Genomic DNA, 17,570 nt, shown 5'->3' with positions numbered 1-17,570 from the left:
CACGCCCACCGAGGTGCGTACGTGTCAGCAACCCATACCACGGTATGCACTTGTCAGAGAGCTTACCTGACACCATGCTGCCACAGTCCGAGCATGTTCTTTGATGGGACGGCAGGACCACCCGTTGTCAGATTGCGACTTGACGGCTGTCAGAAGATGTCCCCGTCTTTTACCCACCGTCTGACTGGGGTGCCCGGCCCGCCGGGCGGGCGATGATCGTCGTCCGGACGGCCTTGATTCTTTGCGCCGTCCGGGCGGCACCTCCTTCCGCTCGGTCATTACGCACTGCTTTATTTGAGCGTCGGACCCCTGGTCCCTACCAGGGTGCCTTTTACTATCAGATTTCCCTTTCTTCTGAGTCCGGTCGGCTCGCCCTTTTCCGGCGAGTCACTGGACCCTTTGACCTCCCCTCAGCGTTGACTCCTTATGGGGTTCCGGATTTTTACCGCCGGATCACCCATCATTTTATGTGTCTATCTGAGTTTTTCTTTGAATTTTTTTTCTTGAGCATATTATTTTTTTAATTTAAATAATTAAATTAAAATTTAATCAATCCATTTAAAAATGAATTTAAAAAAAAAATCTTCCTTACATTAACTAATTATAATTTTTTGATTTATCTTCTCACATATAATCCTGGAGTCTACTATGTGGAATCGTTGAGTGGCGGATTCTACCTTCTGCTGCCACCGTGTTATTGTGATAAGATGCTAACCTATTGGGTCTGAACTTGTTGGGTCGTAAATGCTGTGTGTTGGTCGGCCCAAGCCCAACCTTCTTTTCTCATTAAAGCATTTGTCTTCCAGAAGCCCCTTTCAAATTCTCCCTCCGATCTACGCCGATGGCTTCTCCGACGACAGGTGACGACAATGACGGGAATCCCTCTGTCTGTGTCCTCCTTCGCTAGTCTCTTCCTTCCTAATCGTCGCTCTTTCCAGGAGACGGAAGCGATCTCTGGGCGGAGATCGTCTCCCAAGGGGAGCAACCGCCGGCAGTGCCTCAAGTTGCTGTGGTTTACGAAAGAAGAAGGAGAACGGCCTCGGATACGAACCCTAAGCAAGTACAGATGTGAGCATCAGTTGCCGCTGCGTCGAATGCATTCCAACACTTAAAATTTTCTGCGAAACTAATCACTTTTTTTTTTTAACTATGAAGATGTAGACCGAGCAGGGAATGGCGAGTGAGCTTTGCCCCGACCAAGAGACCTAGCTGGAATCGATCCCTTTCCACCAGGTTTGATGAGTTTTCCCCTCCTTTTTATTTGTCGTTTATTCTCTGTCCTTGTTTTATGACTTGAAAATTGGTATCTTGAACTTTGTTATTTTCTCTCATGGTTGGGACTGTTGCTTCACATCATTACATGGAGAGAGAAAAGTTATAGCTTGTGCATCATTATGACTTTGAGCGCTACATAATCTAGTGTTTTTTTTTATAACTTTCTTCTTATAGAGGAAGGGAAAGTATTGTAGTCGCAACGGGGGTGTATTTTAGACCCCAAGTCAAACAAAGAGGAGCACCCAAGAGAGGGAAGAAAGGAGGCAGAGCAGTATGAAATTAAGCGTTCCAATTTAGTTTGGTAAATTGAATTGGGATCAAGGAAATTTGGTTTTTATTTCATTGGTTTGCTTGCAGAAGAAAACTGGCCAGGATTCTCCAGATTTCACAAAGGAGAAGAATTACTTCCTAGAGGTTGACTCCTTTGAGTTACTGGAAGAGAGTCCTTCTCCTAAGAATTTTAGCACCTGGACCATGGGTGCAAAACAAGTTGCGGCTGTGCATGATTTGCCTGCCATTTTAGAGAGATGGAAAATCTCAAAACTTGTTTCGCAATGTGGCTCTTCACAACATTTATTTAAAATCATGGAAACGCCATTTTCAGTTCCTTCTGTACTTGGCAGTTGTGGTTCCTCCAACAATTTGACTGATAAAACACCTGAAAGGGATTTGAGGACAAAGCTTCCGTCAAAGTTTGGTTCATACAAGGAAAGCCGTAAACCAGAACTGGTTTCAAATAGTTCAATTAGAAATTTGGTTGATAACAGCATTGTGGCTTCCTTTGATTCACTTAGCATAAAGGAAAAAGAAGTAGAAAATGGGATATGTGAAAATGCAGAAATCTTGCAAGAAGTGCATGTCTCCAGTGAGTCAAAAAAAGCTACTCAAATTGATGCATCACAATTTACGACATCCGATGGGGAATATCTGAAGGCATTTGACCAACTTCTGATGATTTGCCGACAATCTGCGCCAATCAGTCTTGGAGAAGTCTTCTCTAGACACTGGTACGCTCTATTTTCTTCAAGTTCTCTGGAAATTATCTATTTTCTCAATTTCCTATGGCATTTGTGCTTGCACTTTTTTATTCTTGAAACTTAAAGGGGTCTATCAGTTACTGGGTACTTGCTAGGGCCTTTACATATGTTTGTTTATCTTACTGAAAATACAGATTGCTGGCAATGTTCAGTTACTTTGTTTCGACGTGCTTATGTGTGTTTAATAAGGACATCATCTTCTAAACAAAAGATCAGCAACTTAAATTGTCTTTGCTTTTGTGTCTTAATTGCCAGTGGTGAAGATGCATTTAACTACAGCAATCTGATTGTTCGCCACCTTAACAAGTGTTTGATCAGTTCTTTTCTTCACTGAAATTGAGAACTATTTCAAGAAACTGCTGGACAATTGGTTACTAACACTAATATCCATTTTCCAGTGAGTTGAGCAGTATTGCCAAAATTGGTGAAGGCACATATGGGGAGGCTTTCAAAGCTGGTCAAACTGTTTGCAAAGTAGTACCTATTGATGGAGATCTGTTAGTAAATGGAGAAGTTCAGAAGGTTTGTAAAAGTATAGTTGATTTTCTTTGATATTCAAACTTTAAAGGGTTATACTAACCATATTTGTTTTTTTGGGGAACAGAAATCTGAGGAAGTGCTTGAGGAAGTTATGCTTTCTTTGACATTAAATAGCTTAAGAGGTAGACAAAAGGAAACTAACACTAAAAATGCATGCTCTGGCTTCATTGAAACAAAAGAGTACACTCCCAACTCTCTATTTTTATGTAATATGAAACTATTTGTTGAAGCATATTTTCATTCTTGAGTCTTGATGATCGTCAATAATAGCAGTGGTGAAACTTTATGCTCATTGGGCTCTCTTTTTATTGTGTATTCACTTTTATATAAAAGTAGTGTTTTTAATTATTATTTTGATTTATTCTTTCTCTCGTCAGTTTTTGCATCTGCCGAGGACCCTATGATGATGGATTGATTAGTGCTTGGGAAGATTGGGATGCAGTGCATGGTTCTGAAAATGATCATCCCAAAGAGTTCGTGGAGAATCAGGTTTTTTACATCTTTTGGAAAAATAAAATTTTGGGTATAGATTATAAACAAGAAAAATATTCTTGTTGGTTATCGCTAGCCTTGTATGACTGTTTTATGAGCAAGCATTGTTATAGGAACAAGCATATCAATGTAGTGCTACAGATCTGTTTTCTTGTTAGAAATAGCAGTTTTAGTCATGTACCAGTATATTAGTAGGTCTGAGATTATATAAATGTAATCACATTATTCTATAGAGAAGAAACCTAATTTTAAACACCTGCATTGCACAATTGTTGAAAGCAATCATCCCTTGCACACATGTGCATCATGACATAGCTAGCATTGCACTATGATCATTTCTCCAAGCTGCGCAACTTGATCCCCCCTCTCTACATCTTCATGTTACTCTCGAGAAACCTCCTGTTGCTGATCCTTGCCATGACTCCTTTTCCTTTGCATGTAGCCCCCGCTCTACATTAATCTTTTACACCTATGTTGCAGGTAACAAGAACATGAAAATCCAAGAAATAAATCATTCCAACAATCAGACAATCATTTATATTGCAAGCAATCCAATATTTCAGAAATGTATTAAACATGTTGATTTTAACTATCATGTCAATCCATCTGACATGTCATTATGTCCCAAAAAGCGATGAGCCATAAACTTTGTTGTGTATTATCTATAATTTCGTCAAAGCATTTGCTGGAACTTTGTTTTTGTTTTTGTGTGACACATTGAGCATGATAGATATCTATGATCCGACTCTAGAGAAATTGTTACAAATAGTTATTTTACTCTTGCATTATTATTTACTTGAATATTATTAGGCTTGGGTGCCATAGACACACGGATTGTAATCTCATTATTCACTTGAGATAACCCCAATTCCTTCAGTGCTATATAGTATTTGTACTTGCTGATGGCGGGAAAGATCTGGAAAGTTTTGTACTAGGTAACTATGATGAGGCTCGAAGTTTATTGGTGCAAGTAAGCCATTTGTTCTCCCTAGCAAATATCACTAAGCTGGATTTCCAATTATTTACTGATTTCACTTGACTACTGTAGGCTACTATTGCTTTGGCTGTGGCGGAAAGTGCTTGCGAGTTTGAACATCGAGATTTGCATTGGTTTGTTTTTTTCACATTCAACCAATTTGATCAAATCACTGCTTTTGTTCTTGTTAGGTCTGTTTCTTCCTTGCTAGCCATATATTTATTTTGCAGGGGCAATATTCTTTTAACTGATACAAAAGATACTTCAACAAATTTTACTCTTCATGGAAAAAAGATGGGAGCTAAGACATTTGGGTTAGCTATTTCAATAATAGATTTTACTCTCTCCCGTATCAATACTGGTAGGTATTTTTCTAATGTTCTAAATCCCAAAATGTATTTTGAACTTTTGATTTTTGATCACAGGGTAGAAAATGAGACTAGTTTCCATGTTGCCAGCATAGCGGACAAAATAACTCTTTGCATTCTAATCTTGATGCTTGATTAATGGGTTAATTGCATATAGCTTGGTGGCACAAAATGTAAGATGCAAAAACAAACTTAATCAGATTTTTATAAAGTTGAATTGGACATGAAAATCAATTATTTCGAATTGCAAAATGGAAATGTTTTCTTCCAAAGCTTTATGAATTTTCTTCTGCTTGATTTTCATTGGGTGCAACAATTTAGGAGGCCAATACAAGAGATTAAATATTAAAAAATAGTTGATATTTCTTTTATTGATATTAAACCTTTAGGTTACCATCTTTGGAAACTCTTATTATGAGAAAAATGGTCCTTTTTTTATTTTCCATTTCGAAAGGAGATACCGTATAGCATCCATCCGGATAGAATTTTAGACTCTTGCTTCATTATTCACAGTTAAAGAGCCAAATCTAAAATTAATGAAATAGGAAATACTATTGCCTTCTTGTGAAAATTATTCTCTTTTAGTGTCTTGTACTTAGTTTAAATAACTTACTGATCTCATTTCACTGCAATTAGGATAGTTGTGTGAGTATTGTGACAATCTCTTCCACAAGCAACATTCAAAAAATGATGCAATGCTCAAAGAAAGGATTTACAATAATTTTCACAAAAATTATTATTGAATCCTATTTTCTGCTTGTATGCAAAAAAAAAAAAAAACAGAATTTAATGTGTCTACCATCTTAACAGGCGAAGCTATATTATTTCTTGACTTGTCTGCTGATCCTGGACTCTTTGAGGGTCCAAAAGGAGATAAACAAGTTGGTAACAAACATCATCTCTTTCTTTGCTTAGTTTAATTGTCTCACATAAAACATGTTATTGGCAGTTTGAAACATACCGCAAAATGAAAGACTTAACTGAAGACTGTTGGGAAGGAAGGTAAAACTTAAGTTGCGGAAAATCCAATTATTCTTTACATGTTGTGTCATACTTGAAGTTTGAATTACAAAACAAGAGAGTTGAGATTTTTCCCACATCCTGAAACCAGGAGCACTCATCTCTTAGCAATAAACTTTCAAAATCCATTGTAAATTAAATTAGTTGACACTTTCTGGTAGAACATTTGCATCAGTCTATGTTTGGAAGGCAAAATCACTAGTAGAAATTTTATTTTATATTTATTTTTGTTACTAATGTAGAAAATAAACTAATCAGCAATGTTATTCTGAATTAACATCTTCATGTATGCACTCTGCAAATTCCCATTTTGCAGTTTCCCCAAGACCAATGTTCTCTGGTTAATATATCTTGTGGATATCTTGTTGACAAAGAAATCATTTGTAAGTTCAGTCTTAATTTTCTAATAATCCTCTCTTATTTTTCAAGTTACCCTCTAGCAAAGAATTACAGAAATCCAACTTCTTAAAACACATTGTTTCTGACAGAAACGAACAGCAAAGGATGAGAGAGATCTTCGTTCTTTCAAAAAACGTTTGAATGAATATGGATCTGCTACAGATTCTCTCTCTGATACTTTCTTCAGCGACTTGCTGATCAATGATTCAGAATGAGCTTCCATGAACCAATTGAAGTACATGCGAGTATGGGGCAAGGTAATAAGTTTGCTTAGTTTACTATTAAATGTTTTCCAAGTATACTGTTAAATGCTTTCTGACCTTTACGCGCTCAATTTGATCTACTTGCTTAGTTATGTTGCCTCATGCTTCATGCACACCTCACAGTTCAAGAAGTTGAAATAACTAATAAGCACGCTTGTGTCGTCTAATTTCCAAAATGATCTTTCTTTTCAGTGTAATCTCAGAAGGGTCACCATCCAATTGCTTGCTTGCTATTAAGATTATGAGAATTGAATCCCTTTCAGAATTCAGTAGTCAGCAAATGCCAGGTGCTTATGAACTCGAGCAGAAACTGCTGTATATTATTTTCCCTTGAGCAGTTTGTCAGAACAAATCTCTGATGATGTTCATCATTTTTCAGTAATACAATGACAAGTTTATGCCCTTTCCCATTGATTGAAATTGTGACATGATAATTTGAGAATCAAGTTAGCTTGTGTCGTTCGGTACAAGTTTGAAGCTAATATAACATTACTGAATTATCTCACATGTGAGGGATCTCATGGTCGGAGACCCCACATTACTCGCCTACTCTTAGTCTCCGATCTCTCAAAAAATTGTCAATTGAACTATCTATAATCCATCGTTAGCCAAAGCGTGAGATCCATTTCGTAGTAATTTCATCGCCAAAATATGTTTCTTCCAACAAGACCATTGAATAGTTAAATCTTCCTAATAGCACCCACAAGTGTGTGAAAATTATAAATGAATCATATATTTATGAATATTCAAATCGATAAAACTTATTTACCTTCGTTCAATAGTAAAAAAGTACATAAAATAAATAAGTTTAAATACTAGTAAATTTAGTTGGTTAATATTCATGAATAATTATTTATTAATTGATATAAAATGTAATTACAAATTTATTCTTATTTTTTAAATCCATTTGATAGTAATTTCATTGTCTAAATGTGTTTCTTTGAACAAGAGCATTCTCATAACTCCCCCTCTCTAACATTTAAATGATTTTCTTAATTTCTAACGCACCAACCGCAAAACAAGTTGTATAAACAAACCTTGCAAAGCAAGATGACCGAACAAGTCAAAAATATGAACAAATTAATCAGCCAAATGGATCGACAAACCTAATGGGTAAACCTAGCAAGTTGAACAAACTATACAATCTAGATGAGTCAACTGTAGGATCGAAAGTGCTAAAGGGGAGGGTGAATAATGCTCGTGGTTATTTCGTTCGTTTCGTAAAACTCAAAGTAAAACACGTAGCGAAATATAAAAATAAGTTAAAAGCAATCGCTAACACTTTTAACTATTTGATTCGGAGCCTGTGTTGACTCCTACTCCAAGGTTTGCACGTAAGAGTGTTTTCGATGGACAATCACTATAAGCTCCGGAAATTTACAACTTTGAATTACAATATTAATGCACTAAAAATATATATCGACAATAAAGGAAGGAGAAATTAAAGCTTTCGGTTGTCGGAGTTTTGTTACGGCTTTGTCGGATTGTCCTTTAAGCAGCACACGGACGAAGGATTGCAAGTTTGTATTGTTCCTTGGCATATGCTCGGACCAAGCTTAAATAGCCTGTTGAGGGCGCCTCCAACCTCCATAGGAGGTGCCTTCAACCAAGTTTTATTCCCTTAAACTCGATCGTTCATAAGCTCCGTTGTGGTTGTTGATTATCCATCCAAAGGTGCCTTCAAGCTCCATGGAAGGCGTCTTCCATCAATTGTCCAAGGCGCCTTCAGCCTTGCTTCCTGCGCAGCTACAGCCAAGGCGCCCGAGGCACCTCCAACAGTTCAGAGGCACCTCAGACACTGTTCATCCGAGAGTTCTTTTGCGTAACTTCATTCATGCAAAGTATATTAGTCTACAACCAAAGTATACCCTGCAAAACCAAGTTAGCACAATAATATAAGATAAATATAAGTACTCGACAGTCATCGGACTGTCCGATTCTGATTTTGAATTTTCTCCAGAAACCCTAGGTCGAACCGACGACTACTACTCTCTCTTCGAAGAACGCGCCCTCACCTACTCCTTTCAGGAGAGTTTACCTATTACCAGTTCGATCCTTCAGACCTATCGAACTTTCTGTATAGGGTTACCACTCCTAGGACCTAGGGTTACCACCCCCTAGGGCTTTCCTCAGCGTAGGATTACTACCCCTTAGGATTTTCCACCTGACTAACCTCAGTTAGGACTTTCCACCACCTAGCATTACCGCCCCTAGGACCTAGGGTTGCCACCCCCTAGGGTTTTTCATCTGCCTAAAATTCATGAGGACTTTTGCCTAAGATAACTTATGACTTTCCTACAAGATCAATGAACCTTATTAGTTCACAAATAATCTTAACTTTGAACTCTTTGACATTATCAAAACTCAGGTTCGATCGTCGGATGTTCCCGTACCAACATCAACTAGACCAAACATACTTAACAAACCAAGCAAAATATCAATCGAGCAAACTAAGTGCACTAAGCATGTGGAACAAATCGAACAAGCACTACAAAGTAAAAAAAGAATCAAACATACAAATATAAAATATGAATTAATCCATCCAGCCATTGATAGCCTCTAAAAAATTGCTTGGTAGTCAGAGTGCACATATTTATACATGGTATCGATCTTGTAACGTGAAACTGCGCCTACATTCATTTACAAAGGCAACAACCAAAAAGCTCTTACTCTATCTCTTTGCAAAAATAACAAGGACCAGCATAGACATCGAAGCAATGATCTTAAACCCTTGTCTCTCCCAAAAATTTACTCTATTTCCGCAACTTGAACAGTTCGGCTGCTTTGTAGCCAATTGATCCTTTAACTCCTTAATAGCCTTGTCTCTTTTCTCACCCATCTGTTACAAGAACAAAGATACATTATTGACAGAAGGTCTCAAAGAACATAGGCATTAAAGGAACTCAATACAACTAACAGTGCTATTTTAAGTTATGACCAAAAGTATAATTTCGGTTGGTGTTTTTGATAACCAGTTTGGTAAGATGGATTTATCAAACTCCCTGATAACTCTTTTTCAGGTTGAATCAGTAATAAATCCAGTTGAACCAGAGAAGTAATACTAAATTGACCATTTTTCGTTTCATGATTCAACTGGTTGAACTGGAAGGTTCAGTTTTCAAATGTGGCCTTTAGTAGCACAAATACGATAAGTAAAAATACTCTCAAGATGGTAACCAGCTACAAGAACTTGACAAGCAAGCAAATCAATTAAATTAGGCATCATTGATGAACCGACCTTAAACCATTAATAATCCTAATGTTTAGGCTGAGTTGAATATCCATTGGATCAAGTTTTTTGCCCAAACCTATCTAGTCTAATGTGTGCATCTTTTCATTTTCTACAATAGCATCATAGTTATGCCAAGATCAAATCAAATTACTGAACAGGTAATTCCTGCATAGGGCTTGTGACGCCGGGTAGAAAAATGATTATTCTAGAGGTAGAAGTTTAGAGAGGAATTGTAAAGAAGACAAGAAATCGTCAAAATGAGAGACAGTCTCTAGGTTTAACCAAAATAAATTGATTCAAAACAAAAGATAATGCTCTAAAATCAAGTAAACAAAGGTTTAAATAGTCTCAAAACCCTAACAATGGAAAAGACGAATATAACCCTAAACTAATAACAAAAATTACTCGGAGCTTCCTGCATCAGCTTGGCCAAGGAGACAACGGGGTTAGATGACTTAATCATATGCAATACAGGACCATGCCAAAAAAATCACCTTAGAGTATCAAGTGCAATCATGATGTAGTATCTCGCTGAGGTGGAGATTAATGAGTTAAATGAAAATGCTAGACTAGCATAGCCTAGCATGGGGAAGCTATAAAACCAAGCAATGTGTCCCTACATGATAGCTCAATTACAACAACAAGGCCGGTAAAAGTTTTCATGAATTAGGTGAATTTTCAACTAGAATTTCGTGATAATTGCAATATTCTCTTTGGTAGATCATTCTGAAATCCAAAAGATGTTTTGGGTACATTTAGAGATTGTAGGAGATCATATACGGTAGAGAAGAAGATTTTGTTCCAAGGGGAGAGGTAGAAAACTATGATAAATTGCTTTTGTTCTTTTAGAGTGTTTGTGTAAATCTAATGTGGGAGACAGTCTCCACTAGCTTCTAGTGAAGTTAATCCCAAATTTTAGAAACACCAAATTTAGGTCTACATGAAACATACAGTTTGAGGTAGAAAATCTAGCAAGAGGTGCTAGATCAACCTTCATCTCAACAGAGTGCGAAAAGCACTTGTGATCTAGCAAAAAAAAAAAAAAAAAAAAATTGAATCATAAATATTCATGTGCATTGAAGTTTAATCTTATTGTGTTAGAGTCACAATACATGAAGATGATTTTGATAACATGTTGAAATTGTAAAACAAAATGATGCCAGTTGATATAAAACTGCTTTACTTATTTAAGTAGTATATTATAGGGTTAATAACTTTAAACCCCCTTATATTTTATAGCAGGTTGCATTTTGCCCCCCTCTATTTAAAAAACTACACTTAACCCCCTTTTGACATAAGTAAAAAGGAGAAAAAAAAATATAAATGACCAAAATAACCCTAACCTAAATCAAACTTTTAGAAGAAAATGAAAAATAAAAATAATCCCGTAAGATCGTTGAAAGCTTAATCTTAACCCAACTTGATTTATATATAGACCCAAAATCTCACTTGTTCCTAGAAAAAATATCCTCACAAAATTCACACATGTACCAGTATAAATAACAGAAAAATAGGAACTCTGAGAGGGGTAATCAGTCAAAAACTCATTCCACCAAACAAAAAAGAGCCAGAATTCTAAATTGATGAATCAAAATTAAATAATGATAGAATAAAGTTTATCATTAAAAATCAAAATAAAGACCTTTTGATTTTTTATAAATCATCAAAGGGTATTCATTTTGATTTTTAATGATAAACTTTATTCTATCTTTATTTAATTTTGATTCATCAATTTAGAATTCTAGCTCTTTTTTGTTTGGTGGAATGAGTTTTTGACTGATTGCCCTCTCAGAGTTGCTATTTTTCTATTATTTATGCGGGTACATGTGTGAATTTTGTGAGGATATTTTTTATAAGAACAAGTGAGATTTTGGACATATATATAAATCAGGTTGGGTTAAGCTTAAGCTTTCAACGATTTTACGGGATTATTTTTATTTTTCATTTTCTTCTAAAAGTTTGATTTAAGTTAGGGTTATTTTGGTCATTTACTTTTTTTTCTCTCTTTTTTACTTATGTCAAAGGGGGGTTAAGTGTAGTTTTTTAAATAGAGGAGGGCAAAATGCAACCTGCCATAAAATATGAGGGGGTTTAAAGTTATTCCCTATATTATATACCTAAAGAGAGAATCATATGTATGTGCACACCAAGGTTTAAAATCAAGTTCTATGTCAAAGTTACAATACTCATCTAGAAGACAATTTTAATACTAACTGACATACCATGTGAGTAAGAGGTAGGGTTGATCGGCATTGATCAAGAAGAATTAAAGAGAAAAGCATAGGAAATAAGACGATGATGAAGAAAGAAAAGTAACTTGTCCACTGAAATAGTTTAAACAAAAGACAAGATGAGGTAGAGGATCGAGAGCAAGGCATGAAACTGAATCGAAGTAGATGTGCCATAGCTATGGATTGTTGATCTAAAGGCGCAATCGTTCATTGAAGTCACATTGCTTCTATTTTACTGGAACTATCTCATGTTGGCATATTTTTGGCAATACGAAATGGTAATGGAAACTACGGAAATTCCTACTAGATAGTATGATGAAAGATGAGATCTAGATATGTGACTAAAAGCAAAATTACAAGAAAAAAAATAACAGAACTTTTTGGCTATTCCTAAACAAGTTACCTTCTGAAATTTTCTCATCTGGGTCCGTGCTTCTTGAAGACAAAATTCAAGTTTCATTATCCTCTTCTTCAGCTCCTGATCAACTCTACGTTGTTGTTCTAGCTACAGCACATGTACCAGATAAGAAAAAAACATAATTCTGTTGAAAATCATGTTTGCAGTTAAATGAAGACTAACCTGTGCTTGTAATTCCTCACTTTGCTGTTTCCAGTGCACAGACAAGACTCTAATCTCATCCCTCAACCTAGCAATTTCTTCATCTTTTGCAGTCAGATGCTTATTGATATTCTCAATGTTCTTTGGCAAAACTTCGGTCAAAATCTTCCTAAATTCACAGTCCTTTTTAGCTCCAGCTATTTCAACCACATCCATTATTCCTTTCTCTATTCGCAATACTTCCTCCCTTAGTTGCCTTTGTGAGAGTTCTCTTGATTTGAGATCTTTTTGCAGAAGGTCTATCTGCTTCCCAAGTTTATTTACTCTGTCTTCATGTGCTTCTAGCAAACTATTTTTTTCATCCAGATCTCTTAACAAATCTAAGCATTGAGTTTGAGCTGATTTAGCTGATACAACACTAGCATCAGCAGTTGCTTGAGTGATTGACAGTTGAGATTTTAAAACATCCAACTCCTTTGTATACTGTGACATGAATCAAATTTAGACGATATATGCAAATAAATAATTATACTGATTACTGACAATGTAAATTTATACAGAAAGAATATTTTGAATCAGGCAATATGATAATGGGCAAGTGGAAGATATGTACCAGAATATAACAAGGAAAGTTTTGATTATTTTGAGAAGATAACACTATTGATACTTGATTTGTTAACCTACATTTAAAACTTGTAAAAGTACTTATTATAGGCACTATGAAGTGTATTTTCACTATCTTCTTCGAAGATTTTCCATTTAAGCTATTACCTAGCTTCTCCTTGTTCGGTATAGACCCAGTCAAATTAATTCTAGGAAAAAAATATCCCCATAAAAGCTAGAAGTCTTCAACATTGTTAATTGACTTATAATATTATTCCCTTGGCATTTGTTATTGTATCTGATGTGGTGATGATGAATGCCCCACCAAAGAGAGGCCAAAGTAGGGGAAGACTGGCTGACATGGAAGTTAAAGTCAAGGAAAGAGTCAAAGCTGGCCAAGCGGGCAAGTTACAGCCGAGCAATCCGAGATGTCCGAGCAGACGAACAAGGCCAAATGGATAACTCGAGGTTAAGAAACAAACAGGCAGCACCTCCCCCTATCGTCGTCCTTGCCAAGCGGGAGGTATGTCCGTCCAGATGAGAGGCAGCCCTCCGACAACGAGAAAGCTAAGAGAAGGGAGAGTGCTCGGTGCAGCATAGCCGAGCGGGTGTGTCCTGGCTGAGCGGATGTCCCGGTCGAGTGGCCACCGCTTGGCCTACAACGGGACCCACCCGTATACCTTCTCGTACTCTTTTGGAGGTTTGTGTCACTGACAACAGAGCATGTTCCGTAAACAAATCATACGGTAGAAACTTCCAGACTATTATATTAGCAATATGCATGCTCTCTTAAGGAAAAGTGTCAGGGACATTTTTTTGACTTGTCTTTTCATAAGACACTTGGGAAAACGTGTGTGCATATTGAGATGCGTGCACATGACACTATAAAAGGGGGTTCCCATTTACAGGAAGAGGTATGCGCAACTTCATCATTCTACAAACTCTTTTGCTATAATTTTCCTACTATTTTCTACATCGTCGGAGACTGACTTGAACTTCGGAGGGTCAACGTCGGGAACCCTTCCTGACCCGGCACTGACGCTTTTATGTTACAGGAGCACATGGAGTCTTCGCCGCATCAAACTCCCAGTCACGTCCCTAGCTTTCCGTCTTCTCCGCTTTCGGACAGGAATACTATCAAATCCCGAAAGGCTGATAACCAACAAGTCCAATGATATGGGAAATAAGATTCCATTGATTTAACTCATTACAGAAAGAACTTCATTTCCATGTAAAAAAACAGTATGTGTGCGATAATAATTAAACATTTCCATACTTCTCTTGTAGTCAAATTCTCCAAAGAAAAAAACATCATGGCTATAAGAGCAAGCTAGGAAATTTCATTCTTGTACCAATATCTAGTTAAAAAATGTACATCAAACAGAAGAAAGTGAGTCAAACATCAAATTCGATGTTCCTCATTCAAATAAGATCAAAATTCCATCTGGCTTTCCTGCTAAAACTTAGGGTTCAAAGATGGAATCATACAAAAACCTTGCTTACTTATAATTGGAACTTTGTGTATGTACATAATACACTTAATATGTATGAAAAAGAAGATAAAACTTCTAATGCTTTTACCTGCTGAGTGGTACTCAAGGTTGCATTGAGCTCCTCATCCTTCTCTTGCAAGCACATCTGCAACCGGCCTATTTCCTCTTCCATGCTCCCTGCTCTCATCTCTGCTACCTGTCAGGGACTTCACAATTTCATCCTCCACCGAGGCATCCACCAAACCCGATCTACAAAACTACAATCAAAACCTACCTTCCTAGCATGGGCCTCTTTCGCAAAAGACTGCTCCTGCGAAACCAAGCGGTGCCTGACATCTTTCAGCTCAGCTGCCAACGTAGCTACGTTCTTCTTAAAGATCAACTTTTTCTCTGTTAAATCCTTGAGAAGTGGATCCACCTCTAGAGAAGATGAAGAGGCGGTCAAAGGCTCGACTTTCTCCGCTGCCACGGACATCAGCAAATCAGCACTCTAACATGCAAAGGAACGGATACAATGATTGAGGAAGGTGCCTTCAAAGCAGAATTCCCATTTTCCCTGCAAGACCATTCAGGCAACAAGTGGATACAGCTTCCCCAAATCTAATGGAAATTCAAAAGGACAGCTACTGGTCTTTGGACCCATTGCAGAGATCAAAGAACAAACCGACACCGTTTGCATTTAAGTCGCCAAAGCCGTAGTTTTCACTGTAAAAATAGAACGAAGAATTATTTTCCACAAAAATACAAAAAAAAAAAAACCTAGGTATCTCAAGAACCGCAAAATAATCACGAATGGTACAGCTACCGTTCCATGAACGGCAACCACAGGTTGAAGAAAGAAAAGTCAAACACAGAAATCACGAGAAGATAGTTTCCTTACTTCAATGGCATGGACTGAGACCACAAAGCGCTGAAACAATGCTTCTTGTGCCGCAGATTTCCCCGCCGAAGGGATTTTGACAAGAGAAAACTAGAAAAAGCTCAAGCTTTGCCAACTAGTTTACTCCTTTCCGATCAGAACTTCCCTGACTTACTTCTTGCAGGACAAAGAAAACTTTTTTTTTTAATTGTTGTAAGTCGCCACAAAACTCGATCGATCTCCAAATAAATAGAGTCGGTAGGGAGCAACAGTTGCTCCAGATGATAAAATATTCAGAAACACACAGAGACACACAACGTTGATTGCTACTCCCCCTGGCTTCGCCAGTCGCCACTCCTCAACGTCTTTGCCGACATAATTGTCCCACCGCTAGAAGAGCCTCCATTTGCCGCGGATGCCAAACAGAAGAAAACCTAGAAAGGTACACTCACCAAAAATGGTGACAGGACAGGGAGCTCAAAATCTCTCCTTTCCGCCTATTTCTCCGGGACGGAGAACAGACAAGGCAATCAAACGGCTCTCCGCCGCGGGCCACAGCTCTGGCGCCTATAAAAATGGAAGTTTCTGGGGATGTGGTTCGTGTCCGAACCGGATTTGCCCGGACAAATCCAGAGCGCCACAAAATCCAAAATTTGGACGCGGAGGAAAATGACGTGGCACAAGCCATGCACCCTTAGGTAAGGTGAGAAGACTAAATTGCCCTTACCACGCCGCTCCCATGGGTTTAAGGAAATATAATAAAATGTTAGATCATCTTAATGCTTGAAGCGTTAATATCAATATGGATTTTTTTTTGTTGTTTAATGTAGCATTAACACGTTTAATTTTTAATATGTTAATATTTACCGATTAAAAATAAATAATAATATATTGACATGCATGAACATATTATAAGAAATATATCAATGAAAATTTTGTATGGAGCGGGATCAGTTATCTTCTTGATTTAATTAATTCAAAAATTAAATATCAATTATTATTTTATATTATAATAACTACGAAAATATTTGGATAAAGAGTGTGTGTTTTTGGATTTACCTTGTGACTAGTCACGGATGTTTTATGTGTGATTATATTAGTCATCTCCAAGATTATTAGGAGAAGAGTAGTATCTTTCTGGATTTATCCTGTGATCAGTAAAAAATTTTCGTGAAATTAAATTGGTCACTTGTAAATTAAACTTGAATAATTATCATTTTAGTCTCAATTTAGTTTGACTCAATTATTTTATCAAATAAATTTAAACATTCTAAAATTTAATTATTATTTATCATTCTAATTATAATAAGTACAAAATCATAATAACTAACTATCATATAAAATATAGCTACTCTGGCGCGCGTCCGATTAATTTAAAATTTAAATAAGAAATAATAAAAATAATAACGAAGGAAGAAATATATCCAACTCAACATAGAAGAGAAGTCATTTTAATTAAAAAAATAAAATGGGACGTCATTTGGAAAAAAATGCCTCTTTTAGTTTTTTCCAAAATTCATCTAGCAATTTTGTTCAAAATTGTTGGATAAATTTACAGTAATCAATTAATCAAACTGCTCATATTTTAATTGGATGACTCAGGTGCTCAATCAAATTTTGGAGGGTAATTATGTCTTTTTAGTGTAACTGAGTTGTATACGACAACTAAAGCATGACTATTTTGACTATGAATATTTGGGACTTATTTATTAAATAAAATATATTTCACGCGTAAGCAAATTAGACAAAAATTTAATTCAATTAGCATTATTTTCTCATGCATGCATGTGGAAATGGACCCCATGGCAGTTGATGAGATTCAAATCATTTTTTTTCAAAAATAAAATAAATTTGATTCATAATTATATTAATTTACCCTTTCAAAATAAACTAAATAGCTTGTTCACTCTAAGTAAATTTGATATTGCTCATTAGTCAAAATTATATTGCTAAAATATCATCATAATAATTTAACATTTGTTTACCTTCATTCCTATGTCCTTATTTACCTTCACTTTGTATTTATTTGTATGTTAAAATGTGTTTGATATAAGAATGCTATAAATATTAAATCAATCTAATAGATTTTAAAGCATAAAAATAGAAAATAATCAAAAATTTTAAAAAATTAAGGACCCATTATCAATATTCATGCATGATCTTAAAATTTATGACCACCTAAGTAAAATGTTATAATTTTAAATGATAAATGTGTAAAATTTA

General features: G+C 36.2%; 2 protein-coding genes across 5 annotated transcripts; one reads left to right on the top strand and one right to left on the bottom strand.

Moving 5' to 3' along the window:
• Positions 1-825: 825 nt before the first annotated feature.
• On the top strand, positions 826-6,787 carry LOC121995569 (serine/threonine-protein kinase haspin homolog). 3 transcript variants are annotated; one of them, XM_042549293.1, is made up of 16 exons: positions 826-860; positions 939-1,068; positions 1,162-1,233; positions 1,450-1,546; positions 1,633-2,282; positions 2,711-2,834; positions 2,917-3,032; positions 3,230-3,341; positions 4,222-4,314; positions 4,393-4,454; positions 4,551-4,681; positions 5,499-5,569; positions 5,638-5,690; positions 6,025-6,091; positions 6,197-6,364; positions 6,563-6,787. In XM_042549293.1, the coding sequence occupies exons 1-15, from the start codon at positions 842-844 to the stop codon at positions 6,320-6,322; spliced, it is 1,923 nt and encodes a 640-aa protein (XP_042405227.1). In that variant the 5' UTR covers positions 826-841; the 3' UTR covers positions 6,323-6,364; positions 6,563-6,787. The 3 variants fall into 3 exon arrangements, with proteins under 3 accessions (XP_042405227.1, XP_042405226.1, XP_042405225.1); XM_042549292.1 differs by having other exon boundaries at positions 1,156-1,233; positions 1,636-2,282; XM_042549291.1 differs by having other exon boundaries at positions 1,156-1,233.
• A 2,112-nt stretch (positions 6,788-8,899) lies between these two features.
• Positions 8,900-15,888, bottom strand: LOC121995568 (nuclear envelope-associated protein 2-like). 2 transcript variants are annotated; one of them, XM_042549289.1, is made up of 8 exons: positions 15,369-15,888; positions 15,153-15,193; positions 15,020-15,044; positions 14,763-14,950; positions 14,577-14,684; positions 12,414-12,875; positions 12,237-12,338; positions 8,900-9,209 (listed from the first exon to the last, which is right to left on the bottom strand). In XM_042549289.1, exons 2-8 carry the CDS (start codon positions 15,165-15,167, stop codon positions 9,042-9,044), a joined length of 1,068 nt encoding a protein of 355 aa, XP_042405223.1. In that variant the 5' UTR covers positions 15,168-15,193; positions 15,369-15,888; the 3' UTR covers positions 8,900-9,041. The 2 variants fall into 2 exon arrangements, with proteins under 2 accessions (XP_042405223.1, XP_042405224.1); XM_042549290.1 differs by having other exon boundaries at positions 15,159-15,193.
• Positions 15,889-17,570: the final 1,682 nt, after the last annotated feature.

This window comes from Zingiber officinale, chromosome 6A (assembly GCF_018446385.1).
Source record: "Zingiber officinale cultivar Zhangliang chromosome 6A, Zo_v1.1, whole genome shotgun sequence".
NCBI lineage: Eukaryota > Viridiplantae > Streptophyta > Magnoliopsida > Zingiberales > Zingiberaceae > Zingiber > Zingiber officinale.
The sequence above is the reverse complement of the archived record's forward strand: the minus strand, read 5'-3'. Positions and strand labels throughout refer to the sequence as shown.

Coding starts and splice junctions, on each gene's coding strand:
- LOC121995569 (XM_042549291.1), top strand. Junction 4,682..5,498: donor TCTCTCCCGTATCAATACTG/GTAGGTATTTTT, acceptor CCATCTTAACAG/GCGAAGCTATATTATTTCTT. Junction 6,092..6,196: donor TGTTGACAAAGAAATCATTT/GTAAGTTCAGTC, acceptor TGTTTCTGACAG/AAACGAACAGCAAAGGATGA.
- LOC121995568 (XM_042549289.1), bottom strand. Junction 14,951..15,019: donor ATGGGAATTCTGCTTTGAAG/GCACCTTCCTCA, acceptor TGTCCGTGGCAG/CGGAGAAAGTCGAGCCTTTG. Junction 12,876..14,576: donor CCTTGAGTACCACTCAGCAG/GTAAAAGCATTA, acceptor TTCATGTCACAG/TATACAAAGGAGTTGGATGT.